This window comes from Phocoena phocoena, chromosome 5 (assembly GCF_963924675.1).
Source record: "Phocoena phocoena chromosome 5, mPhoPho1.1, whole genome shotgun sequence".
Taxonomy (NCBI): domain Eukaryota; kingdom Metazoa; phylum Chordata; class Mammalia; order Artiodactyla; family Phocoenidae; genus Phocoena; species Phocoena phocoena.
The window spans coordinates 63,457,056-63,481,343 of NC_089223.1; the positions used below are offsets into that span (position 1 = coordinate 63,457,056).

General features: G+C 47.0%; 1 protein-coding gene across 2 annotated transcripts in view; it reads right to left on the reverse strand.

Annotated features, from left to right (window-relative positions):
* CRACD (capping protein inhibiting regulator of actin dynamics) overlaps positions 1-24,288 on the reverse strand; it is a 35,676-nt gene that overhangs the window by 10,193 nt on the left and 1,195 nt on the right. The window contains exons 2-7 of one of the 2 annotated variants that reach the window (XM_065877926.1): positions 23,260-23,281; positions 17,363-17,527; positions 14,638-14,706; positions 12,234-12,416; positions 10,893-11,576; positions 8,798-10,820 (exon numbers count right to left, since the gene is read on the reverse strand). In XM_065877926.1, the coding sequence (XP_065733998.1) occupies positions 8,798-10,820; positions 10,893-11,576; positions 12,234-12,416; positions 14,638-14,706; positions 17,363-17,527; positions 23,260-23,281 (3,146 nt within the window). The remainder of the gene's footprint in view (positions 1-8,797; positions 10,821-10,892; positions 11,577-12,233; positions 12,417-14,637; positions 14,707-17,362; positions 17,528-23,259; positions 23,282-24,288) is intronic. The other variant, XM_065877927.1, reaches the window with a different exon arrangement.

Here is a 24,288-nt window from a genome sequence, read left to right on the forward strand (position 1 = left end):
GATAAGCAAAATGAGAAGACAGAAAAACACACAGCAGATGAAGAAGCAAGATGAAAACCCACCAGACCTAACAAATGAAGAGGAAATAGGCAATCTACCTGAAAAAGAATTCAGAATAATGATAGTAAAGATGATCCAAAATCTTGGAAATAGAATGGAGAAAATACAAGAAACATTTAACAAGGACCTAGAAGAACTAAAGAGGAAACAAGCAACGATGAACAACACAATAAATGAAATTAAAAATACTCTAGATGGGATCAATAGAATAACTGAGGCAGAAGAACGGATAAGTGACCTGGAAAATAAAATACCGGAAATAACTACTGCAGAGCAGAATAAAGAAAAAAGAATGAAAAGAACTGAGGACAGTCTCAGAGACCTCTGGGACAACAATTGCACCAACATTCGAATTATAGGGGTTCCAGAAGAAGAACAGAAAAAGAAAGGTACTGAGAAAATATCTGAAGAGATTATACTTGAAAACTTCCCTAATATGGGAAAGGAAATATTTAATCAAGTCCAGGAAGCACAGAGAGTCCCATACAGGATAAATCCAAGGAGAAACACGCCAAGACACATATTAACCAAACTGTCAAAAATTAAATACAAAGAAACATATTAAAAGCAGCAAGTGAAAAACAATAAATAACACACAAAGAAATCCCCATAAGGTTAACAACTGATCTTTCAGCAGAAACTCTGCAAGCCAGAAGGGACTGGCAGGATATATTTAAAGTAATGAAGGAGAAAAACCTACAACCAAGATTACTCTACCCAGCAAGGATCTCATTCAGATTTTATGGAGAAATTAAAACCTTTACAGACAAGCAAAAGCTGAGAGAGTTCAGCACCACCAAACCAGCTTTACAACAAATGCTAAAGGACCTTCTCTAGGCAAGAAACACAAGAGAAGGAAAAGACCTACAATAACAAACCCAAAACATTAAGAAAATGGTCATAGGAACATAACATATCGATAATTACCTTAAACGTGAATGGACTAAATGCTCCAACCAAAAGACACAGGTTTGCTGAATGGATACAAAAACAAGACCCATATATATGCTGTCTACAAGAGACCCACTTCAGACCTAGAGACACATACAGACTGAAAGTGAGGTGATGGAAAAAGATATTCCATGCAAAGGGAAACCAAAAGAAAGCTAGAGTAGCAATTCTCATATCACACAAAATATACTTTAAAATAAAGACTATTAGAAGAGACAAAGAAGGACACTACATAATGATCAAAGGATCAATCCAAGAAGAAGATATAACAATTGTAAATATTTATGCACCCAACATAGGAGCAACTCAATACATAAGGCAAATACTAACAGCCATAAAAGGGGAAATCGACAGTAACATATTCATAGTAGGGGACTTTAACACCCCACTTTCACCAATGGACATGGGACATATCATCCAAAATGAAAATAAATAAGGAAACACAAGCTTTAAATGATACATTAAACAAGATGAACTTAATTGATATTTATAGGACATTCCATCCAAGAACAACAGAATACACATTTTTCTCAAGTGCTCATGGAACATTCTCCAGGATAGATCATATCTTGGGTAACAAATCAACCCTTGATAATTTAAGAAAATTGAAATTGTATCAAGTATCTTTTCCGACCACAATGCTATGAGACTAGATATCAATTACAGGAAAAGATCTGTAAAAAATACAAACACATGGAGGCTAAACAATACACTACTTAATAACGAAGTGATCACTGAAGAAATCAAAGAGGAAATCAAAAAATACCTAGAAACAAGTGACAATGGAGACACAACGACCCCAAACCTATGGGATGCAGCAAAAGCAGTTCTAAGAGGGAAGTTTATAGCAATACAATCCTACCTTAAGAAACAGGGGCTTCCCTGGTGGCACAGTGCCTGAGAGTCCGCCTGCCGATGCAGGGGACGCGGGTTCGTGCCCCGGTCCAGGAGGATCCCACATGCCGTGGAGCAGCTGGGCCTGTGAGCCATGGCTGCTGGGCCTGCGCATCCGGAGCCTGTGCTCCGCAACGGGAGAGGCCACAAAAGTGAGAGGCCCGTGTACCGCAAAGAAGCAAAAAAAAAAAAAAAGAAACAGGAAACATCTCAAATAAACAACCTAACCTTGCACCTAAAGCAATTAGAGAAAGAAGAACAAAAAACCCCCAAAGTTAGCAGAAGGAAAGAAATCATAAAGATCAGATCAGAAATAAATGAAAAAGAAATGAAGGAAACGATAGCAAAGATCAATAAAACTAAAAGCTGGTTCTTTGAGAAGATAAACAAAATTGAGAAACCTTTAGCCAGACTCATCAAGAAAAAAAGGGAGAAGACTCAAATCAATAGAATTAGAAATGAAAAAGGGGAAGTAACAACTGACACTACAGAAATACAAAAATCATGAGAGATTACTAAAAGCAACTGTATGCCAATAAAATGGACCACCTGGAAGAAATGGACAAATTATTAGAAAAGCACAACCTGCCAAGACTGAACCAGGAAGAAATAGAAAATATGAACAGACCAATCACAAGCACTGAAATTGAAACTGTGATTAAAAATCTTCCAACAAACAAGAGCCCAGGACCAGATGGCTTCAAAGGCGAATTCTATTAAACATTTAGAGAAGGGCTAACACCTGTCCTTCTCAAACTCTTCCAAAATATAGCAGAGGGAGGAACACTCCCAAACTCATTCTACAAGGCCACCATTACCCTAATACCAAAACCAGACAAGGATGTCACAAAGAAAGAAAACTACAGGCCAATATCACTGATGAACATACATGCAAAAATCCTCAACAAAATACTAGCAAACAGAATCCAACAGCACATTAAAAGGATCATACACCATGATCAAGTGGGGTTTATTCCAGGAATGCAAGGATTCTTCAATATACGCAAATCAATCAACGTGATACACCATATTAACAAATTAAAGGAGAAAAACTGTATGATCATCTCAATAGACGCAGAGAAACCTTTCGACAAAATTCAACACCCATTTATGATAAAAACCCTGCAGAAAGCAGGCACAGAGGGAACTTTCCTCAACATAATAAAGGCCATATATGACAAACCCATAGCCAACATCATCCTCAATGGTGAAAAAGTGAAAGCATTTCCACTAAGATCAGGAACAAGACAAGGTTGCCCACTCTCAACACTCTTATTCAACACAGTTTTGGAAGTTTTAGCCACAGCAGAGAAGGAAAAGAAATAAGAGGAATACAAATCTGAAAAGAAGAAGTAAAGCTGACACTGTTTGCAGATGATATGATACTATACATAGAGAATCCTAAAGATGCTATCAGAAAACTACTAGAGCTAATCAATGAATTTGGTAAAGTAGCAGGATACAAAATTAATGCACAGAAATCTCTGGCATTCCTATACACTAATGATGAAAAATCTGAAAGTGAAATCAAGAAAACACTCCCATTTACCAATGCAACAAAAAGAATAAAATATCTAGGAATAAACCTACCTAAGGAGACAAAAGACCTGTATGCAGAAAATTATAAGACACTGATGAAAGAAATTAAAGATGATACAAATAGATGGAGAGATATACCATGTTCTTGGATTGGAAGAATCAACATTGTGAAAGTGACTCTACTACCCAAAGCAATCTACAGATTCAATGCAAACCCTATCAAACTACCACTGGCATTTTTCACAGAACTAGAACAAAAAGTTTCACAATTTGTATGGAAACACAAAAGATCCCGAGTAGCCAAAGCAATCTTGAGAACGACAAACGGAGCCGGAGGAATCAGGCTCCCTGACTTCAGACTATACTACAAAGCTACAGTAATCAAGACAGTATGGTACTGGCACAGAAACAGAAATATAGATCAATGGAACAGGATAGAAAGCCCAGAGATAAACCCACGCACATATGGTCACCTTATCTTTCATAAAGGAGGCAGGAATGTACAGTGGAGAAAGGACAGCCTCTTCAATAAGTGGTGCTGGGAAAACTGGACAGGTACATGTAAAAGTATGAGATTAGATCACCCCCTAACACCATACAGAAAAATAAACTGAAAATGGATTAAAGACCTGAATGTAAGGCCAGAAACTATCAAGCTCTTAGAGGAAACCATAGGCAGAACACTCTATGACATAGATCACAGCAAGATCCTTTTTGACCCACCTCCCAGAGAAACGGAAATAAAACCAAAAATAAACAAATGGGACCTAACAAAACTTCAAAGCTTTTGCACAGCAAAGGAAACCATAAACAAGACCAAAAGACAACCCTCAGAATGGGAGAAAATATTTGCAAATGAAGCAACTGACAAAGCATTAATCTCCAAAATTTACAAGCAGCTCATGCAGCTCAACAACAAAAAAACAAACAACAGAATCCAAAAATGGGCAGAAGACCTAAACAGACATTTCTCCAAAGAAGATATACAGACTGCCAACAAACACGTGACAGAATGCTCAACATCATTAATCATTAGAGAAATGCAAATCAAAACTACAATGAGTTATCATCTTACACCAGTCAGAATGGCCATCATCAAAAAATCTAGAAACAATAAAGGCTGGAGAGGGTGTGGAGAAAAGGGAACACCCTTGCACTGCTGATGGGAATGTGAATTGGTACAGCCACTATGGAGAACAGTATGGAGGTTCCTTAAAAAACTACAAATAGAACTACCATATGACCCAGCAATCCCACTACTGGGCATATACCCTGAGAAAACCATAATTCAAAAAGAGTCATGTACCAAAATGTTCATTGCAGCTCTATTTACAATAGCCAGGAGATGGAAACAACCTAAGTGTCCATCACTGGATGAATGGATAAAGAAGATGTGGCACATATATACAATGTAATGTTACTCAGCCACAAAAAGAAACGAAATTGAGCTATTTGTAATGAGGTGGATGGACCTAGAGTCTGTCATACAGAGTGAAGTAAGTCAGAAAGTGAAAGACAAATACCGTATGCTAACACATATATATGGAATTTAAGAAAAAAAATATATCATGAAGAACCTTGGGGTAAGACAGGAATAAAGACACAGACCTACTGGAGAACGGACTTGAGGATATGGGGAGGGGGAAGGGTGAGCTGTGACAGGGCGAGAGAGAGGCATGGACATATATACACTAAGAAACGTAAGGTAGATAGCTAGTGGGAAGCAGCCACATGGCACAGGGATATCGGCTCGGTGCTTTGTGACCGCCTGGAGGGGTGGGATAGGGAGCGTGGGAGGGAGGGAGACACAAGAGGGAAGAGATATGGGAACATATGTATGTGTATCACTGATTCACTTTGTTATAAAGCAGAAACTAACACACCATTGTAAAGCAATTATACCCCAATAAAGATGTTTAAAAAAAAAAAAGACAGGAATAAAGACACAGACCTACTAGAGAATGGACTTGAGGATATGGAGAGGGGGAAGGGTAAGCTGTGACAAAGCGAGAGAGTGGCATGGACATATATACACTACCAAAGTTAAAATAGATAGCTAGTGGGAAGCAGCCGTATAGCACAGGGAGATCAGCTCGGTGCTTTGTGACCACCTAGCGGGGTGGGATAGGGAGGGTGCGAGGGAGGGAGATGCAAGAGGGAAGAGATATGGGAACATGTGTATATGTTTAATTGATTCACTTTGTTATAAAGCAGAAACTAGCACACCACTGTAAAGCAATTATACTCCAATAAAGATGTTAAAAAAAAAAAAAGAATTATGCCCAAGGTATTATCCAAGAGATGGGGGAAAAATGAGCAAAACAGCCAAAAAAAAAAAAAAAAAAAAGTAAATAAAACAAGGTTTTGCTAAATTCTATGGAATTTTTGAATAATTTTTTTGAACAAATATATGACTATGGTCATTCAGTCCAAGAAGTAACATTAGGAACATTAATGTAAAAAGTGTTTCTAGAGGCTTAATTACAGCATTTTACAAATACCAGGTGAGAATTACAGCAAGAAGTCCTAGGGTAACAAATGGGAAGATCATTTAACCCGGGAAAGAACTCCTCATCCAGGTTTTACCACTATGAGGAACAGGCAAGTCACCTAACTTTTTGGATGTTGATGTCCTCATCTGTCAAATGGAGCCAGGACAACGCACACGTGCTGTGAGATTAAATGAGATGGTGTAAACAGAAGCACTTTGTAAGTGATTAAGCACAAAGGATTACTGTTGTTGAAATTTTCCACAACAGTAAAATCCCTAACTTCAGTCAAGGTTTTAAAAGACAGAGAAGTTCTTTGTTAATCGCATAATCTTTTTAATGGGGGAGTTCAAAGTGTCTAATTAAAATTTTATTTTGTGACAATGCTTAAACCTATTCTCTTTCATTCTAAACTCACTGCATGAGAACCACAGCCAGCCCACTCAAGTTCCCCCCTGTAGGCTCTGGGGAGACGAGCAAGTGTATCCTGGCATCTAATCACTGCTCCTGTAGGTCACTTCTTGGGAGAAAGGACCACTTAGTATCTGTCCTACCCACTGGAAGGAGGTGAGAATCTCAGAATGAGATGATATCTGGTGATATCTATAATCAAAGCATTGGAGGACAGACACTGGGGGATTATCATTGCTATTTCCATTCCCACTGGAGTGGGTTTAGTCAATGCCTTCCCAGGGCCTTGGGCCCATGTATTGGTCCTTGCTGACCTCTACCTAGGGAATGGAGACCTCTTTCTAAATCGGTGTCTCCAAAGAAATGTGTGTGTGTGCCTTCAAGGATGTGCAAGGCAATTCACTGAGAGTGAAGAAAGAAAAGATTAAAATTTCTATTTACCTATTTTAAAATCCAGAAATAATAGAATCGAGCTTTTCTAATACTGAGTACCCAGATGCAGACACCTCACTCAGCCCATGTATCAGAAGGCCGTGTATAACCAATGGTATGTTTAAGGACTCCGGAGGCGGGGAGGGATGGAGATGGCAGAGTAGGAAGATGTAGAGCTCTCACCTCCTGCCACCAACACATTAAAAATACATCTACATGCAGAACACTTTTCATGGAATGCTAGCTGGAAACTGGCACAAGAACTATCGACCAAAGTTGCAAGAAAGATTTCCACATGACTGGGTAGGATGGACAAAAAGGCATAGGGTTGGGACCCCTGCCCCTGAGAGGGATCTGAAAGGAAGAGAAAGTCGGTATGGGTTGACCCGTGGCCCTGGGGAGCTAGCAGGCTGAGCCACAGACTGGGCATCCCAACGCTAGTGTTGTACGTGAAAGGAGACAAGTCCCCTCGGCTGCCGGGAGAACCTCTGGGACAGACAGAAGGGCTGGAGAAGCCTAGACTCTACTTGTGAGGAGTGTGCATGCACTGGTTAGCCAACAATCATGGTGGAGAGAACTCTGTACTGGTGGCTGCCACCCTGCTGCACTCCCCAGTCTGAGCTGGGTGAACACCCCAGCCCTACTCACTCCACACCACCGCTTGGTGTGAGACCTGGGCCAACTGGCCCCCTTGGGGAAAGACTCAGTCTAGCTACACAGAGACACACTGGGGGCCCTGGGTGTGATCCGGTGGGGTGGTGCTCAGGCGGCCCCACAGAAGCATGCCGCAGTTTGTCTCCCAGCCTAGCAAGAGCGCCCCACCCACTCCACCCTGCAGCTTGGCTCTGGATCTGGGGCAGACAGGTCCTGGGAGAAAACTGCCACAGAGGCAGCCCGTGTTTCTGGTGGCAGCACAACCATCTCAACTCCTGCAGCCACAACACCCGGGTCCCCAGCCTACTCCACGCCACAGCCTTGCACCAGATCGAGGATGAACACGACAGGGGAAAGGACGTAACCCTGTGCTGCGTCCGAGCAGAACCGTGGACGCCTACAAAGGAGGTGCACAGGTCCTCTGGACGTGTGGGCCTCACTTGCTTCAGCAATCCCCTCCTTCGGGGCAAGGCTTGGTTACAAAGGACGATAGCGTCTTCCATAAGGCAAGTAACCAAACCAACATCTCTGGGAAACAGCTGTTTTCTCTGCAAAAATCACCCCAAACCTAAACAATCACCTAAATCTTCCCTAAAAAACCTGAGGGGAGAATTTCTCTGAGAAATACGAGTAACTTCCTGGGCTATGAACCACACCTGACCACCTACTCTGCAAAACAGAAAAGAAAAAGTATCAGATGAAGGTTCTTGGGGCCCCAAAGCCAATCCAGGTGATCACCGTGCTGCCCCAAACATCCAGCATGAAGAAACACTAGGGGCAGAGGCAGGAGTAACGGTTGCTCTAAAATTTCCGGCTTCTCAGTTGGCAAGCTGGTGGGGTCAGGATGCATATGTGGGCATTGTGCATTAAACTGAGACAAACTTGATTATGCACACAGAGGCTCCTTAGGGGGGCTGTCCAAAGCCCCCTAACTTCCCACCTGGGTGCCGCGAAGTGCCCAGAGACAGAACACAGACACTGGTCTAGGAAACTCCAGTCTTTGCTGTCACTGCACAGGCCCCTCATAAAGATTAATGACATCTGTGTTAACGTGGACCACGTTTCAATTTCCACTGCCAATCGAAAGCGAAATCCGTCTCTGCCAGCACCTCCAACTTATTACTTGGGTAAGTAAGGATCATTAACGGTGTGAACTGCAGACACGCAACAGTCAGTCCACATTTCCAAAACTGTAAAGAAAAGTAAAGAGCCTCGCTATGATCCATGAGTGAGGGCACCTGGGGAACTGGGCACCAGCCTCTAATTAAAGGAAGTGCTCCAACGCCAGCTCCGGGGGCTACTTCTGGCCCTGGGCACGGAAAACAGGCTGGACAGAGGCAGAGGTTCTGCAACCTACGGTTACTCACCTTTCCTCCCCGCCTCGGGTGTCGCGGAAGGCTTTTCCTGCCGGGCGGCAGACGGCGCCGGGGAAGCTGGCTTCCTCTCTGTTTCCACCTCTTCCTCCTCATCCCGCTTCTGGTCCTTCCTCTCCTCAGTCGGCGGGGGTGAGGGCGTCCGGGGGCCCCCGTTGTCCCGGCCCTCCTTGCATGGCTCGCCGGGCTCCGGGTCGGGCTTCCCCGCCCGGCGAGCCAACAGCTCCACCAAGTAGGGCCTGCTCAGCTTGGAGATCGGGGAGGACGGCGGAGTTTGGCCCGCGGGCTTGGGAGCCAGGGCTGGCTTCTGGGCCAAGGGCGTTCTGTTTGCTGCCCTGTCCTGCTCTGGAGCCGGGGGCTGGGTGCTGGCTGCTGGGGGCCCAGACTGGGCTGCAAGAGGAGAGTGGCTGGGAGGGCTTTCAGCAGAGTCCTTCCAGGGCGCCGGGGCTTGCTTCCTCTCGGTGGGGAGGGACGGGCCATGCTTGAGGGCCGCAGCCTCTGTCTCTCTCTCTCCAGCTGTGCTCCCCGGAGCTGACGGCGCCCCATTGATACTGTCCCCCGTGCTGCTGTGCCTTTTCTTCTTCTTTTGTTCTGTTTGTTGGTCGCAGTGGAAGCGCAAGGAGTAGTTGGTCCTTCTCAATTTTATTCCAAAAGGGGAAGCTTTATCCTCTCCACCTGGCATCACGGGCTCCGGCTTTCCTGCTCCACCTGTGGTCTCGCTGTCCGAAGTGACCACGGGTTCTGCTTGGGCCACTGCTTTCTGTGGAGGGTAAGGAAGGCTTGGAACAAGGAAAGATGGAAGGTCTTTGGCAAATTTGCACCCCTCCGTGGTGTCCGTTGGCTCCTGGTGCGCCCCTGGTTTCTCTGCACCCTTCACGGGCTCTTTAGTATCAGCAGCAGGGAGCTGGGGCCGGGCCTCTTCGCTGGGACCCGGCTGGGATCTTTTTCTAACGCTTTCCAGTTCCGTGCTCTGTTTGGAGGTCTCCCCGCCCCCATCAGAGAATTTCTGCCAGGCAGGCTTAATGGAGAACTTTGCATTTACCGGCGGGGTCCTCCGGAGGTTCCCGCGGGAATCACATCGGCCCCTGGGGGTGTGTTCATCACCCGGCCGAGACTGGTCACTCTCTGCGTTCCTCAGGATTCTGGACCGAATGGAAGCCCATTCAGCGAGCGCGGCCGCGCTGCTCGGAGACTCCTGGGAGGGCCTGGTCTTCCCACTGCCTGCCCGGGGGTCGCCTGGGGCTCGGGGTGGGTTCTCCAGGGCGGGGACATCCACGTGCTTCTTTTCTTCTGACAAGCCCAGGAGAGACTTGCACGCTGTGTCCTTTATCTGGCTCAGGTTGACGGCCGGGCCGCAGAGCTGGGCTCCCGTGACCAGAATGGCCGTGTGTGGGATGCTCAGGGACGAGGGCAGGGCGTGGGAGGCTGGGCTGGCTTTGGGGGCCTTTGGCTCTTGGGGACCAGAGGCGAGCCCCTCATCTTTCATGGGCTTCACGGGGCTCAGATTGACTTTGGGGAAGAGAATTTGTTTCCCTCCGGATGACACCTGGAAAGTGTAGGGTCTGGGCATGGTCTGCCTCTCATCTACCTCCTGCCATCTGAGCTCCTCCACCTTTCTGTCTGTTTCTGGAGCGGCAGCTTCTTTCTTCTCTCCTGGAGCCAACGCCTCTTCCACCTGGGCCTCTTGTTTCTGGGGCAGCTCTGCGTTGGTTTCTTCCCTCTTTTCCCGCCATCCACAAGGTTGATCCCCGGGAACACCCCCCTGCTTTCCGGCCTGCTCGCCTGATGGCTCGGTGGCCTCTTGGCTCTGCTTCACCCAAACACTCGGCTCCTCAGAGTTTTCTCTTGGCTTCTCGGGTGTCAGATGTTCTTGTTCTGCTTTCTCTGCAGTGTCGCTCTGAAGTGGGCTCCTCAAGCCCCGTTTGTGGTCCAGCAGCGGCTGATTCTCCTCTTCCACTCTCGGTGCTTCCTGAAGCTTCTTTTCCGCTTCCTGCCTCCTCTTCGCCTCCGCGTCCTCCTGCCGTCTCTGCGCCTCCAGCTCTTCCTGCCTTCTGAGCTCCTGCATCCGTTTTTCCTCCGCCTCCGCCGCCTCCTCCGCCTCCTCCGCCTCCTCCGCCTCCTCCTCCCGCCGCCTCCGCGCCTCCAGCTCCTGCCGCCTCTCCTCCTCTTCCCGCTGCTGCTTCTCGGCCGCCCGCCGCCCCTGCTCCTCCAGCCTTCTGAGTTCCTCCAATGCTCTCTCCTCCTCTTCCCGCCGCAGCTTCTCGGCCTCCTGCCGGCTCCGCGCCTCCAGCTCCTCCTGCTGCGCACGTCTCTCCAGGCGCCGCGCCTCTTCCTGCAGGCGACCCGGCTCCTCGGCTTCCAGGCGCCCTTCTTCATCTTGCTCCCTCCGCGCTGGGCCTCGGCAGCCTGGCTCTTCCGGACTCTGCGCCTTCTCTTCACGCTGCCTCTTTGCTGCCTCTAGCTGGACTCCTTCCTCCTCTTCCTCCCCTTCCTCCTCCAAGAGCTCCTCCTGCCTTCTTTTCTCCTCCCAAAGCCTCCTCTCCAGGGCCTGGAGCCTCTGCTCTTCCAGGCGTCGCCTCTCTGCCGCTTCGGCCTTTTGCCGTTTGCACTTGGCCTCAAGTTCTTGCCAGTATTCTTCTTGGCGTCGCTTCTCTTCCTCCGAGTCCAGCGCCTCTGGCTCCTCTTCATGCCAGATTGGCTTGTCTTCTCCAGGGTGCCCATTCTGGTCTAGGGACAGCTGATGCGGGAAGCCACCTTGCTCGTTCTGTCGATCCTAACATTGGTAAGGGAAACAGAATTAGCTTTCCTTGTGCACAGGCTACCATTACAATCCTACTCACAATGTGGGTGGCCCTCCTAATCTCAAAAGTAGGGGCAGTGTTCCCCTCTCTACGCACAGAGACAGGTAACCTCGGGTATCCCTCACAACCAAGAGTAAACTGGGGGTGGGGAAAAGAATTTCATCTTTGTGTTTCCTCTCTACATGTCATCCTCAAGTTCTTTTTTTTTTTTAATACACATGAATCATCATAGGAAAACTGGTAGTCCAGCATTAGAAAGGTGAGGAAAAATGAAATTTGTGCTTCATCAATGTCCCCTGAAACTTGTGACTGAGAAGTCTCCTCTAATCAAACTGAAGAAGCTTTGGCTCAGCCGTGGCACAGGAAAGTGGGCCGCCCGTCTGTTGCAAAGCACACAGTGTCCGGAGCCCCTCGGAAGGCAGCCTCTCTCTCTGAGGTCCACCAGCCACCGGCGGGCAACAAGTCAGAAAGGGTGGTGGAAAGGAAATGGGCCCCTTCACCCTTGTGCCTGAGACACAGCCATCCCCGACAGGGACAGACCGAGTTCCTTCCATAGGCCCCTCACAGCACCATCCTGCTAGGCAACATTAATGCCCAGCCAGCAAGGGTGTCTACCGGGCCATACATACCCCGACAAGTCGCCTGTGCTTCCTTGACACCCTCTGGTTTTTTGGCTTAATGGACAGTTTGTGCTTGGCGGCACTGTTGTCCAGGCGGGCGATGGCCAGGGGGATGGCATCTAGATTGACACTTTCGATGGTGCCGGCAGAGGAGAAGTGCCTTTTTGGCCGAGACGTTTTAACTGGAGCAGCCTACAGTGGAGATTGAAATGTGAAGTCAGTCTGGATCAGAGAACGACCTGCAGGGAATCCCGGCATGGCGGCACTTGTTGGAGCTTTTTGCACCTTGCCCAGCCCGGCCCAGGAGATGCTGGCACGCGGACGGGGCTCGTGGGTACAGTGAAGTGAACACTGCTTTTATAATCAAAAGACGTTGAGTATTTGTTTTGCCAGTGATAATCTGTTATTAACTTGTAAAGGTCATTTAATTTTTCAGGGACTAATTTTCCTACTCTGAATGGTATGGGGGTTAGATTAGATCAGGGGTCAGTAAGACACAGGCGAGGTGGGCCAGTCCTGCCTGAAGACTGTTTGGCTGAATAAAGTTTTCCTGGTATAGAGCCACACCATTGCCCTTGGCTGCCTTTGCGCTGAAAGGAAGAGCAGAACAAAGCAGAGTCTGGTAGTTGCAACTTATGGCCACGAGGCCTAAAATAAGTAGTAGTTTGCTAAGCGCTGGACTAGCTCATCTCTATGCTAAGAACTCTGTAATTCTAAGAGCCTTCTACTGCCACAGACATGGTGTGTACATACCTCAGCTCCTACTTTAGCCTCCTCAAACAGGGAATGTATCTTTCTGGCCTTTGTATCAATCCTCTTTAATGCCCAAGTAGCAAATCTCATTTGGTAAGTGCTCAATAAATATTTGCTAAAAGAATGAAGGAACAATAAAGTATAATAACCTCTCTGCCTAGGGCATAAAATTTCTAATCAGCAAAAATGTTTTAGCACGATCATTCCAAAGTCACCGAGCACTGGTGCACTGGAAGTGAAAAGGAGGAGGCCTGGGTGAGAAGGTGAAGGGCAGAAATGTGCTACACACAGGGGAAAGGCAATTCTGCAAAGGATGAGCCGCAGAACTGCTTGCGGCTCTGTAATACAGGTGTGGTCACTTACAAAGCGCAACCTCAGACCAACCGTATACATTTAGTTAGGTCAGAGAGCCCGAGGCTCACGGTCCACGCTGAATCAGATGGTAAGGAGCCACACCTGTAACTTCAGAGTCTTCACAGGCAAGCAGCGAGGCAAGGGCTCCTGGCCACAGCACGCCACCGCACAGCAGAGGGCGCTCACGGCCCTAACTGCCTTTTCCAGCAGCTGAGATACAGGCTCAGCATCAGCGGAGGCCAGGGTTCCCCTGTTTTGACTGTGTCCGTGCACAGTAAGGGCAGAGTCAATGGGGTTGAGCTGGTGGCTTTGCTTTTTGCAATTATCTTCCATATTTATGCACAAAGATAAAGGAGCCAGCTAGCTCCAAGAGCAAAACGAACGCTCAGTAAATACTAATTTATGACAAGAAGCACGGAAGTAAGGAAAAATAATCCCAGCCTTTGGTCTCCTAAGTTTTTATTTATTTATGGTTTATCTTTATAATAGGTGTCAAATTCTAAACTACTGTTGAAGAGAGATGAATTAAACATTTACTTCCATCCCCTAATGGATGTGTAAGAGGAGTTAAAGCCAAATGTGATAGACTGAAGACGCAGATAAAGCATTTCAAGCTGAGATTTAATGCCATGTTTCGTCTCTAGTTATTCAAGCTGGGCCTCTTCATCTGGGTGATGGAGCTGTCTTGAGTCATCCCCTTCAGAAGACTCAGGGACATGCCCTGTTCTCGCCATACTGTCTGCCAGACCCCGGGAAGACCCCTGGACCCCTGTGCAGGTGAAAGGTCCTCATGCGAGCGGACTGGCCTCTGTAGAAGTGGCACACGTGATCTCCACAGGGCTCCCTAGGCTCCTGCAGGTAACGTCCCAGGTTTCAGTGGAACGTGTGTAAGTTAAAAACCAAAAATGCACACAAGTAGAGAAGGTCTTTTGGGGGGCATCTCTAAATAGAAGGAGACTTTTCCTTACACACTCTTTACGTTCAGGTGTTTTTGAATGTTTTTTTCAATGGCTTACCGGTGTCTTAAAATACATGCTACACCTAGGAAAACTACCAACACCTGAGACCCCAAACACAGGCGTGGCGGGAGTGTGGCTCTTTTTCAGAGCAGCGTTCAGTTCCAGCAGTTACATCACCATAGAAACAGACGCTCCAACATCTACCACTGGTTGCATTTTGAAGGAATTTAAAGTAATGGACAAAGGTAGCATTTATGAATGGGAAAATGAGGCAGCAGATCGCCCAACGAAAGGAAGAATGGAAGTTAAAGTAAGGAAGCTGCCAACACAAGTTCAAATCATACTACCTTCTCTTCCATCTCACTTCCGGCTCCAGGCAGATTCAGAGGACCCGGAGAACTTGGCGTCTCACTGGACTGGAACAGTAGAGAGAGTGCTCAAGTCAAACGCCAGCACAGGAAGTCCTGGGCAGACAACCAGACAGTGTCTGTGCAGGCAAGGGCCACCCCCTCCTCCACGCAGGGGCGCAGCTGGCTGCAGAGAGCCGGCAGGTTCACGGCGGGGACTCTGCCAATGTCCGGACTCCACCAGGGCTCCCGGGGCATGGTGTGTGCTCCCCTCTCCCCCGAGTTCAACACATCTCCCATCTGGGCGGTCTCCAACCTCAGTCCTTGATGTGTTTCCCCACCGATGAGAGAATCTCAGGTGCTGCCCTGCTGCCACCCTACCTGGGAAGCAGGGCCCCAACTTCAGAGCTCTCGGCTTTGCTGGCTGCCTTCCACCCCATGAAAAGGAAAGAAGGGCCCTTCCAGGGGCACACAGGAGCTGGGCTGAGGAAGTGGATGACCAGAGGAGGCAAGAAAACTTGGAAGGAAGGGAGGAAGGGAGGAGAAGAAAAAGGCTGATGATTCACATCCCAGTCGCCCTGCCTGCCCTGGGTACAAGCACATCACGTCATCTGCACCAGCTATACCTTCTGTCTTGTATCGCCCATATTTACAAAAGGGTCTCATTGGGGGCTTCCCTGGTGGCACAGTGGCTGGGAGTCCGCCTGCCGGTGCAGGGGACGCGGGTTCGTGCCCCGGTCCGGGAAGATCCCACATGCCGCGGAGCGGCTGGGCCCGTGAGCCATGGCCACTGAGCCTGCACATCCGGAGCCTGTGCTCCGCAACGGGAGAGGCCACAACAGTGAGAGGCCCGCGTACCGCAAAAAAAAAAAAAAAAAAAAAAAAGGGTCTCATTGTCTCTTACAGAGCCATAACATCAGCTTGCCCTACCTCAGTCCCTTTTCTGTACCACACTTAGAAACACCTTTAGAAAACACAAATCAGATTATCACTGCCCTGCTTAAAACTACTCAGAGGTTTCCTATTACATTTTGAACAAAATTCACCCCTTCTCCTGTGGTCTACATGATCCAGCCTCTATACTGTGCTCTACCTACCCTTTGCCCTCGTCCCCACTGGCCTGCTTTCTGTTCCTCCTTCAGGACAAGCTCAGTCCCACCTCTGGGCCTCTGTACTTGCTCTCCCTTCTTCCTAAAACACCCTTTATCCCTCCGGTTCTGCTCATGGCTATTCTGACCTCCTTATCTAAAGAAGCAGCCTCTCTCCAACCATATTACTCACTTTTCCATCACCCTGTTTTATTTTCTGTGCAGCATTTTTATTAATCCGAAATTATGATATGTATCTATTTGTTGACTTGTTTGTTGTCTGACTCTCCTCTCATTAGAATGTAAACTACACGGAGGCAGCCCCTTGTCTAATCCGGCCCATCTCTGCGATGCCCACAGCTGGGGGAGCACCTGCTGAACGAATGACCCTCCTTCTCCCCCAAGCCACAGTGCCCTGCACTTATTAGGTCTTCAGTAACAGGGAAGACATTTGCTTTGGTCCATAGGAAATCCCTGAATCAAGGCTGATGACCCACGCTGCTGCCCAGCACTCAAGAGGCTGGAGAGAGCATTGTTGGACCAGTGGGAGAGATGGGCCCCATGCCTGCTTCACCACCACCCACAACTGTGGGCGCCAGGAGTCATCAGGGCCGGGGCCAGGGCCAGGGCCAGGCAGAGATGGGCAACAGAGGAGATTGTCCACCTTTTCTTTCCTTCCTTTGCTCTACAAGTCACTTATCTTTTGTTCTACTCTTATGACATATTAGCTGATAACAAGCACAACTTCTTCCAGGGGCATCTTAATAACACCCAATGTCATTTCAGGCACCATGGTAGGCACAGCACAGAGAATACTTTCTTTTAGGCATGGGAAGACTCAGAGCCTCAGCTAGAGAACAGTTTATCTAGCTACTGGTAGGACTTTTCTTCCTTTTCCCGTAAGAGGGCTGAGGGTGTCCCTTCTGCTGCTAGAGGGACTCTCACTTCAGGATATGCTCAGAGTGTTTCTTTCAAAGTGTCAAGAGACCAAATTTAGATAGGACAGTGCTGGACCAGTGTGACTTTCTTTCCACACTAAGTAGACTTCAAGCCGGTCTGTTTGATATGTTCTGTCTTATTGAGCACCTACTTCTTTCCTCATTTCCCTTTAAATTAGTCCAATTCGACAAGTAATCATTCAGTGCTCCTAAGTAAGCAGTAACGACGTCCTGGGGAGACAGAGACACGTAAGATCCAGTTTGTCCTCAAGGAACTCAACGTTTAGAGATGCAGAGAAAAGAGTTACGTGGACACAGATGCAGACGGAGTACAGATGTGTAAGAAGCACTAAGGATGCACAGTGAAGGCACAGAGGAGATAGTGCAGCTTGGAGGTGAAGCCAGGCAAGGCTCCCAGAAGAGGTGGGTCAGCCCGGGTCTCCGGGAGTAAGTGGAAGACACTGGGAAGAGCTGGGGCAAGGGGCACGTCTCCCCTGCCTCCCCCTCTTCCAAGCTGGCCCCCCTGCAGATCAAGGCACTGGCCTGGGAAGTGCCCTCCAGCCCTGGGCTACTCGTCAGGAAAGCTTCTCCCACCTTATTCCCTACATTGCAGACGCCAGGGTTACTGATGTCCCTGTCCACTGCCCAGTACCCTCCTGGGCTTATTAGCAATCAAGTCATTCCCTGGAGGAGCCTTACTTTGTTCTCGGTGTCTGAGAGGATGATGTCCTGCTGAGCCACAATTTCCATGGGACTGGTCAGGAACGGATCCTCTTCCAAGCGAGCCTCGCCACTGTCTGCCTTCTTCATGGGAATGGCATTGGGTGGTGGCTGCCCAAACTTGATGTTCTTACCCAACTGTCGCTGGAGAGAAGCAAAAGAAAGACATTCTGAAGCAGTGAAGCGGTTCACAATACACAATAACCACAGCCAGGTTCCCCATAGCTAGCAGGCACTGAGGCATATTCTGTACACGACTAGTTTCCAGACTAGACACCATGCCAGTAAACCCTGATGCAGTCCTGTAATAACTGAATCTGTTTCCTGGTATTTCTTTCCCACCTTCGAGCCGTGAGCTTTTTCATCCAGCCACCTCTTTCATGGAGATGCCAACATTTCCAGGGGGGTAGAGAGACCGTATTTCTGATCCAAAATTTGGGCATGACAAAAATTTTTTGATTAACCTATAAGTTTATTTATATAAAAGTCTTTTAAAGGTACAAAAATTGGATAGAAAATAGTTTCATGAAATGCAAAAACCACTGGGGGAAACCAAGACCCTTGTGGTTGCACAAAGAAGGGAACCCTTCAGCCCTTTTGGACATACTCCCCTTGAATATTTATGTTTCATCTACCTTCCTCACCAGCCCCTAGCTTGAACATCCTGTTCGGGTTACAGTGGGTACCACTGCCAAATGGAAGAAGGCCCCAGGGCCCACAAGTCTTTCCATGATTGATGCTGAGTTCACGGAAAAGATGGAAGCAATCTTGTCCTGCCAATAGGACGGCCTCTTCGCCTTGCTGCAGCTACCCACTGTGCCCTACCGGCCAGAAGGAACCAAGTGGGTAAGGGACAGAGAAGGAGGCCAGAGGAAGGGCCAAAGAGGGACTGATCACTGATGGGAGGGAGCTGAATGGATGGGGAGAAGGAGGGAAAAACAGGGGATAGAAATTAGGAAGATAAATAGTATTCAGAATTAGAGAAAAGCCAGATTAAAAAAAGGAATTTTATTCCCTGAAGAAAAATATATAAACATGATAGTTTTTAATAAGAGGCAAAATATTTAATGGGCTAGATATATTAGATATAAAATATTTAATGGGTAGAGAAAGTGAATGACACTCAGGAAGGAAAAGGGGTAAGCCGTGGTCATCTGAAAGACTACTGTACTGAATCGAACATATTGTACAAACTACTGCCTTTATCTATATCAGGGATTCTCAAGCTCGGCGCTACTGACATTTGAGGCCGGATAATTCTTTGTTGTGGGAGCTGTCCTGTGCACTGTAGGACGTTTAGCATCACCCAAGGACAGCAGATGCTAGTAGCAACCCCTCTTCAACCTGTTTAGACAATCAAAAATGCCTCCGGGCTTTGTCCAATGTCCCCTGGGGGCTAAAGTCGCCTCCGGCTGAGAATTACTGCTCTAGATCTAGGTACTTGGGTTTCACAGTCTTTTGATGCTTCAAGGGGGAAAAAAAAAATAGAGACTACATTATCGGATATTTATCTCTAATGTGGCCAATATTTAATCCCACAAAGCTGCAAAAAGCCTTAGCAATCACATTATTCAACCCCCTCACTTTACAAAAAAAGTCAGAAGTCCAGTGGGGAGAGGTGACTGGCCCAAGCTTATGGAAAGAACGAGTGGCCCCAAAGGGATTTGAATCCATGTCTTCTAAACCACATTCAGTGTTATTTTCATTGCACTCCACTGGTTCTCATAAATTTAATGTCGCACTTCCTTCTGCTTTCAGGGGCAGAAAGAAAGAGAGGATGCAGCATTTTTACTACCTCACTGAAGTTCCCCAGCAGAGGGCTCCCTAGAGGGAAATATGCCCCTTCTCTCTCTGAACTCCAGGGTATCAAATCCACCCACCTTCACTCGGCTCCCCCTCGGCCTTGCATGGTGGATGGTGAGATTTGCAGAGACATGAAAGAGATGAGCCCCAGGCCCCCCTCCCCACATCCCGGGGGGCACGCACCCCAGCATGCCAAGTCAGGAGCACAGAGAGACAAGGACTCGTATTTGATCTGCTGGTATCTCAGCCTGAGCCTGGCTCCCCTGGCACCCCAGGGAGGGAGCACACATCAAAAGCCCGAGTTCAGCCAGTGAAGTACAGCTCGAGCAGCCTAAAAGGGTTTCGGGGAGGAGAAGGCTGAAAAATTGTATCTTCTAAAAACAAGTTTAGCAGGAAGCGGCAGTTAGTATCTACTCTAAGCAGATCAATAAGCAGGCACAGTTAGAACAGCCGATGGCGTCAGACGAGAGGACACGGTGTAACAAAGCCACAGGCCCGTCTCACTTGCTACCCTGTGGGAGAGGGACGCGGACGTGGGCAGAAGTGGCCGGAGGAGTTCCAGCATCCTAGTGACAGCCTGAGCAGTGATTCATTCTGGGACTCCCAGCCCAGCCTTTGGTTGACCAGTTATCCCTTCTCTAGGAGTGCTGGCCAAGAGCTGGAAACTTCCCAATCACCTTAGACGGAGACCCCCTGCTGTCAGGGTGTGCCATCTACCAATGCTCTTGAATGTCTAAGATGAGGGTATTTCTTCTTGAATGTCTAAGATGAGGGTATGTTCAGAAAAGAGTAGGCTTAATACCCTAAATGCCCTTTAGTTAGGATTTCTGCCACCATCACAGAAAAGAATGAATATGCTGATATTATTCTTCATTAGGGCACTTTTTAGAACACTGACGTTGGTCCACCCTGATGCTTAGGATAAAAAAAAAAAAAATGAAAGAAAGAAAGAATATGGCCAAATGTAATCCTAGTCTGGATTGAAATAAACTCCAAAGATGGGATGGGTATCATGGCTGCCAATGGAAAATGAAAGAGAAAATAGGGAAAAATAGTAGATGCAATAGGAACAGGTGAAATAAGGTACATGGGACAAAGCTGGGAAATGGAGAGAGTGATATTAAGAAATGAAGTAGAGAGTTAAAGAAAGAGGCAACTTGAGAGGAGGGTGCAGGGGGCAGAGAAGAGGCACAGGGAGAAGCTGCAGCCTTGGTGGTAGGGACAACAGCTGAAGGGAGCGGGGTCGGGGTGGGGAAGGTGGGTGGGAAAGAAGGAAGAGGAAGCGGGAGGGAGGGAGGGAGGGAGAATGTGTGTGTATACCAGAGGGTTGATTTATGTCACAGATATGGGCATCCTGGCAAAAGAAACACAATGCTGTTGCTTTTGAGAATAACGATGAGCATCTCCATAAAACAGCTGGATTTAAAATCCCTCTAGAGAAAACAAGTTCGGGCTGCTGGCTAGGGAGCTTGAGAGGAGGGCGTGGGATGGAGGAGGGGAGGACCCAAGTCATGAAAGAAATAGGGTTTCCCTGGTGGCGCAGTGGTTGAGAGTCCGCCTGCCGAGGCAGGGGACACGGGTTCATGCCCCGGTCCAGGAAGATCCCACATGCCGCAGAGCGGCTGGGCCCGTGAGCCATGGCTGCTGAGCCTGCGCGTCCGGAGCCTGTGCTCTGCAACGGGAGAGGCCACAACAGTGAGGGGCCCGCAAAAAAAAAAAGGGTACCGCAAAAAAAAAAAAAAAAAAAGAAAGAAATGACGGCCATCGTCTAGGGAGAGGGCTGCAGCCTCTCTGTCCAGACAAAGGGCTGTCTTCACAGACACACCCTGCAGTGGTTGGGAATGAGACAGTGGAACAGGCCAGGCCAGGGCTGAAGGTCCAAGGCCATGGTGAATGAGCCTTGGGCTCTCGAGGCCAAGGCTCTTGCACCTGCCCTGTGGGGTTCCTACTCCAAATGCTTCCTTCAGCTGACTCGAAGGAGACTGGGCTGTTGGACACTTTGTATGATTTACTGACAACTAAAAGGGGACTGCTGAAACCTATCTGTCAATCTCAGGTGTCGAGTGAATTGAATATGGGGATAAATGTGGCTTTTTGGTGACTTTTATTCTGCCCACCATTCAGGCATTGTCATGGGAAGAACTGTGATATAAGCAATCACTGAAAACCAGTCTGTTGACATGAGCTTGCCCTTAAGTTTTCAGGAAAATAAACTATTACCACTCCCTCCATATATAGATATATATTTTTTACATACTCATGGATCCTTTATATGTACTGAGAGAATAGCCAGAGGGGAGAGTGGAACCGCTGTGCCTGAACTGAGTCCATGTTGCTTGTGGCTATGAATGGAGTTCCTGTTAGACCGGAATGTGAGCTAAAAGGGGTGATATTTTATTCACTCAAATGGGGCCATTTTGCTGTAATATGGAATGTTGGAGAATGATGTTATAGGAATGCACATCCATATTTACGAGGCTTTTCTCCTATGATGTGGAAATCCCAAGCACAGCATATTCTGCAGCTCTCACACTGCCAGTTTAGATTTCCCCAGACTTTTCACAGCCATCCTTCAGACCATGTCTGTAAGAACAAGGCAGAAGAAGAATAAAGTTGCTGTCCTCTTGAGCGAACTACGTATACTCCCATAGTTAAAATGAATTTAAAAGAACAAGCAAAATCAAAAGCACACAGACTTAAAGACGTTCGCTCTGTGCAGAAGTGGCTAAGAGCAGCTATTTATTCTTTGTGTCCTCGACAGCTGCATGAGGTGCCCAAATCCTCAAAGGTAAGACACTTTGGCATTTTTTAAAGTGAAATCCAGCTCAGCAGGAGATAGCAGCTACCGAATATGGAGGTTTTCCCTCCTGATCTAAACAGTCCGTGGACTAATAGACTAAGCATTTTCTGACAAAGATCTGGTATAATTCTAAAAAGTCACTTGCAGGCTTAGACTGTGATGTTCCTGAGTCTTATCATCGATAGGTGCATACATACTTCACAGCCTGGTTTGATCTGAAATAAACAGCCACCTCCCTGTCTGTGCTCTGGGCAGCTGGAGGGAACGTCAAGGTCGCTGTGGTCCAAATGCAGTGAAGTGCAAAGCTTACAAAGCCACTCTGTGAACAGTGATTTTGTATAAATGGCAGATTTTAATAGCTGGAGGGGCCCTTCAGATCATCCATCACATGCATCCTCCTATTTTTCAGTTAGGGCACATGAAGGTCAGAGAGGTTAAAGGACCTGCTCCGAGGCTGCACAGCTAGCTAGGTGGTGGCAGAGGCCTGGCGGGGGCTTTTTATTTCACCCACTGGTCATAGAACAACCGACTGTTATGGATAGGGTCCTCAAAAAGGACACCACTGTTGTTTCTGTCCCTGTAACTGTCCTATATATTAAAATCTGTTCTCACTCCGCACATGAATTATTTTTATACTCAGGGGAAAAAAGTAAGTTTTCTTTTAAAGGTTCAGTTGCTTGCCACAGAAATTTTGGCAGGTGGTAGATTCACTTTGTTCAGAAAAGAGTAGGCTTATTTACGCTGTATTCAGTCATTCTGTACTCCGCATCAGCAGACAGATACTAACCATCACGGGTGCAACATAGGACAATTCTGGCTGAGATGACTACGTGTGGACACTAGGGGGCAACCTTTCCAAGTGCAGTCATTACAGGCGTGGCTCCGGTTTCCAAGGACTAGGAAGTTTCTTAAGCCAGAGAAAAATGGCATTTTTTTTTTTTTTTTAAATGACATTCCAGTAGAAATCTCATTTCAAAAGAATGTCTTAATAATGGTGGCCAATCAGCTTGCTAGGACATTTACTGTCAAATAGGTGTTAGCCATTAGTTCTCTCCTTTTAAAAGAAACATACACACATACACAAAGACAATTTCAGACATAAAAAACATACATGCCTCTGACGTAACTAAACACCCTCATTCCATGCTGGAGTCTACGAGGGGGCGGCCTTTTATGCTGCTTACTAAGCATCAATACCAGCATAACGTTTTTATGGAAAAATGCAAAGCATTCATGCAAGTTAATAAAGTTAACTACTATTTCTACAACTTACCAGGAGCAAACTGCTTAGTCGACTGAAAAATAAGCACAGTCTTTTGGGGGTGATACAGTTATATCTTATGTCACTCCAAAAATCACATTTGCTATGATAATGGTCCCCATTTCCCTCTTCGAAGAGCAAAAGTCTCTTATTTGATTGTTTAAAAACATAACTTTAGAGCTGTAAGGAAGCTCGTGACTCCCTGCAGCAGAAGCAAAATTAGGCAGACCTTGTATGAGTAGATAATGTCCAAAGGAGAGCGCTCAGATTAGACAGCTATTCTGCTTTACTCACATTTCTTCTCCTGTTTTATCAGAATTGGTGCTTCAGGGAAGTGAGTTGTTTTACATTTTATTAGTTATGAGATCAGATTCTTTAAACTTATGGCTTACATCATTAAGACAACCAACTGGCATTCACATATTTCTACTGAGTTTCTGTATATTCAATACTGAGGAATTATCTATTTTTTACAACTCCAAATCCACTTCTTGGAGTGGCAGTGGCAGGTGGTGTGACATTACAAAGCTGATACCATTTAAGACGACAGACTATTATCTAATTTTTAAAGAACTCCTTGAAAGCCCTTGTAAAATACAGTTGTTTTGTAGACTGAAATCTGTAAGTCATTCCCCTTAGAAAGGGAGTATTATGAGGGTTCATTACTTCGTAGCAATAATATTCCAGGAAATAAAAGACTTCAAGAAGGAAAGGTAAGGAGGAAGGGGATCGAGGTTTTCTTTGGCCGTCACACCCTTCCCCCTTCTCCAGCTTATGAAAAGACACAGCTGACTTCTTCTTCTGAGTCTATAAAACGTGTGGCAGTACAACCAGCAAGAACCAGAACGGGGGAGCTAGTTAGGAAAGCTGAAACTTGAAGGAAGTGCCTAGTTTAGTTCTGAGGGCAGGACTGTGGCCTTGGGCAGTGGTGTGGTAGGTACAAAGATCTAGGCAAGTTTGGGTGTGGTTTCAGGGTGTTGGCTATTTCCCACCTCACCATATGCTATATTCAGCTGAGTGTGTGGAATATGTAACCAAACA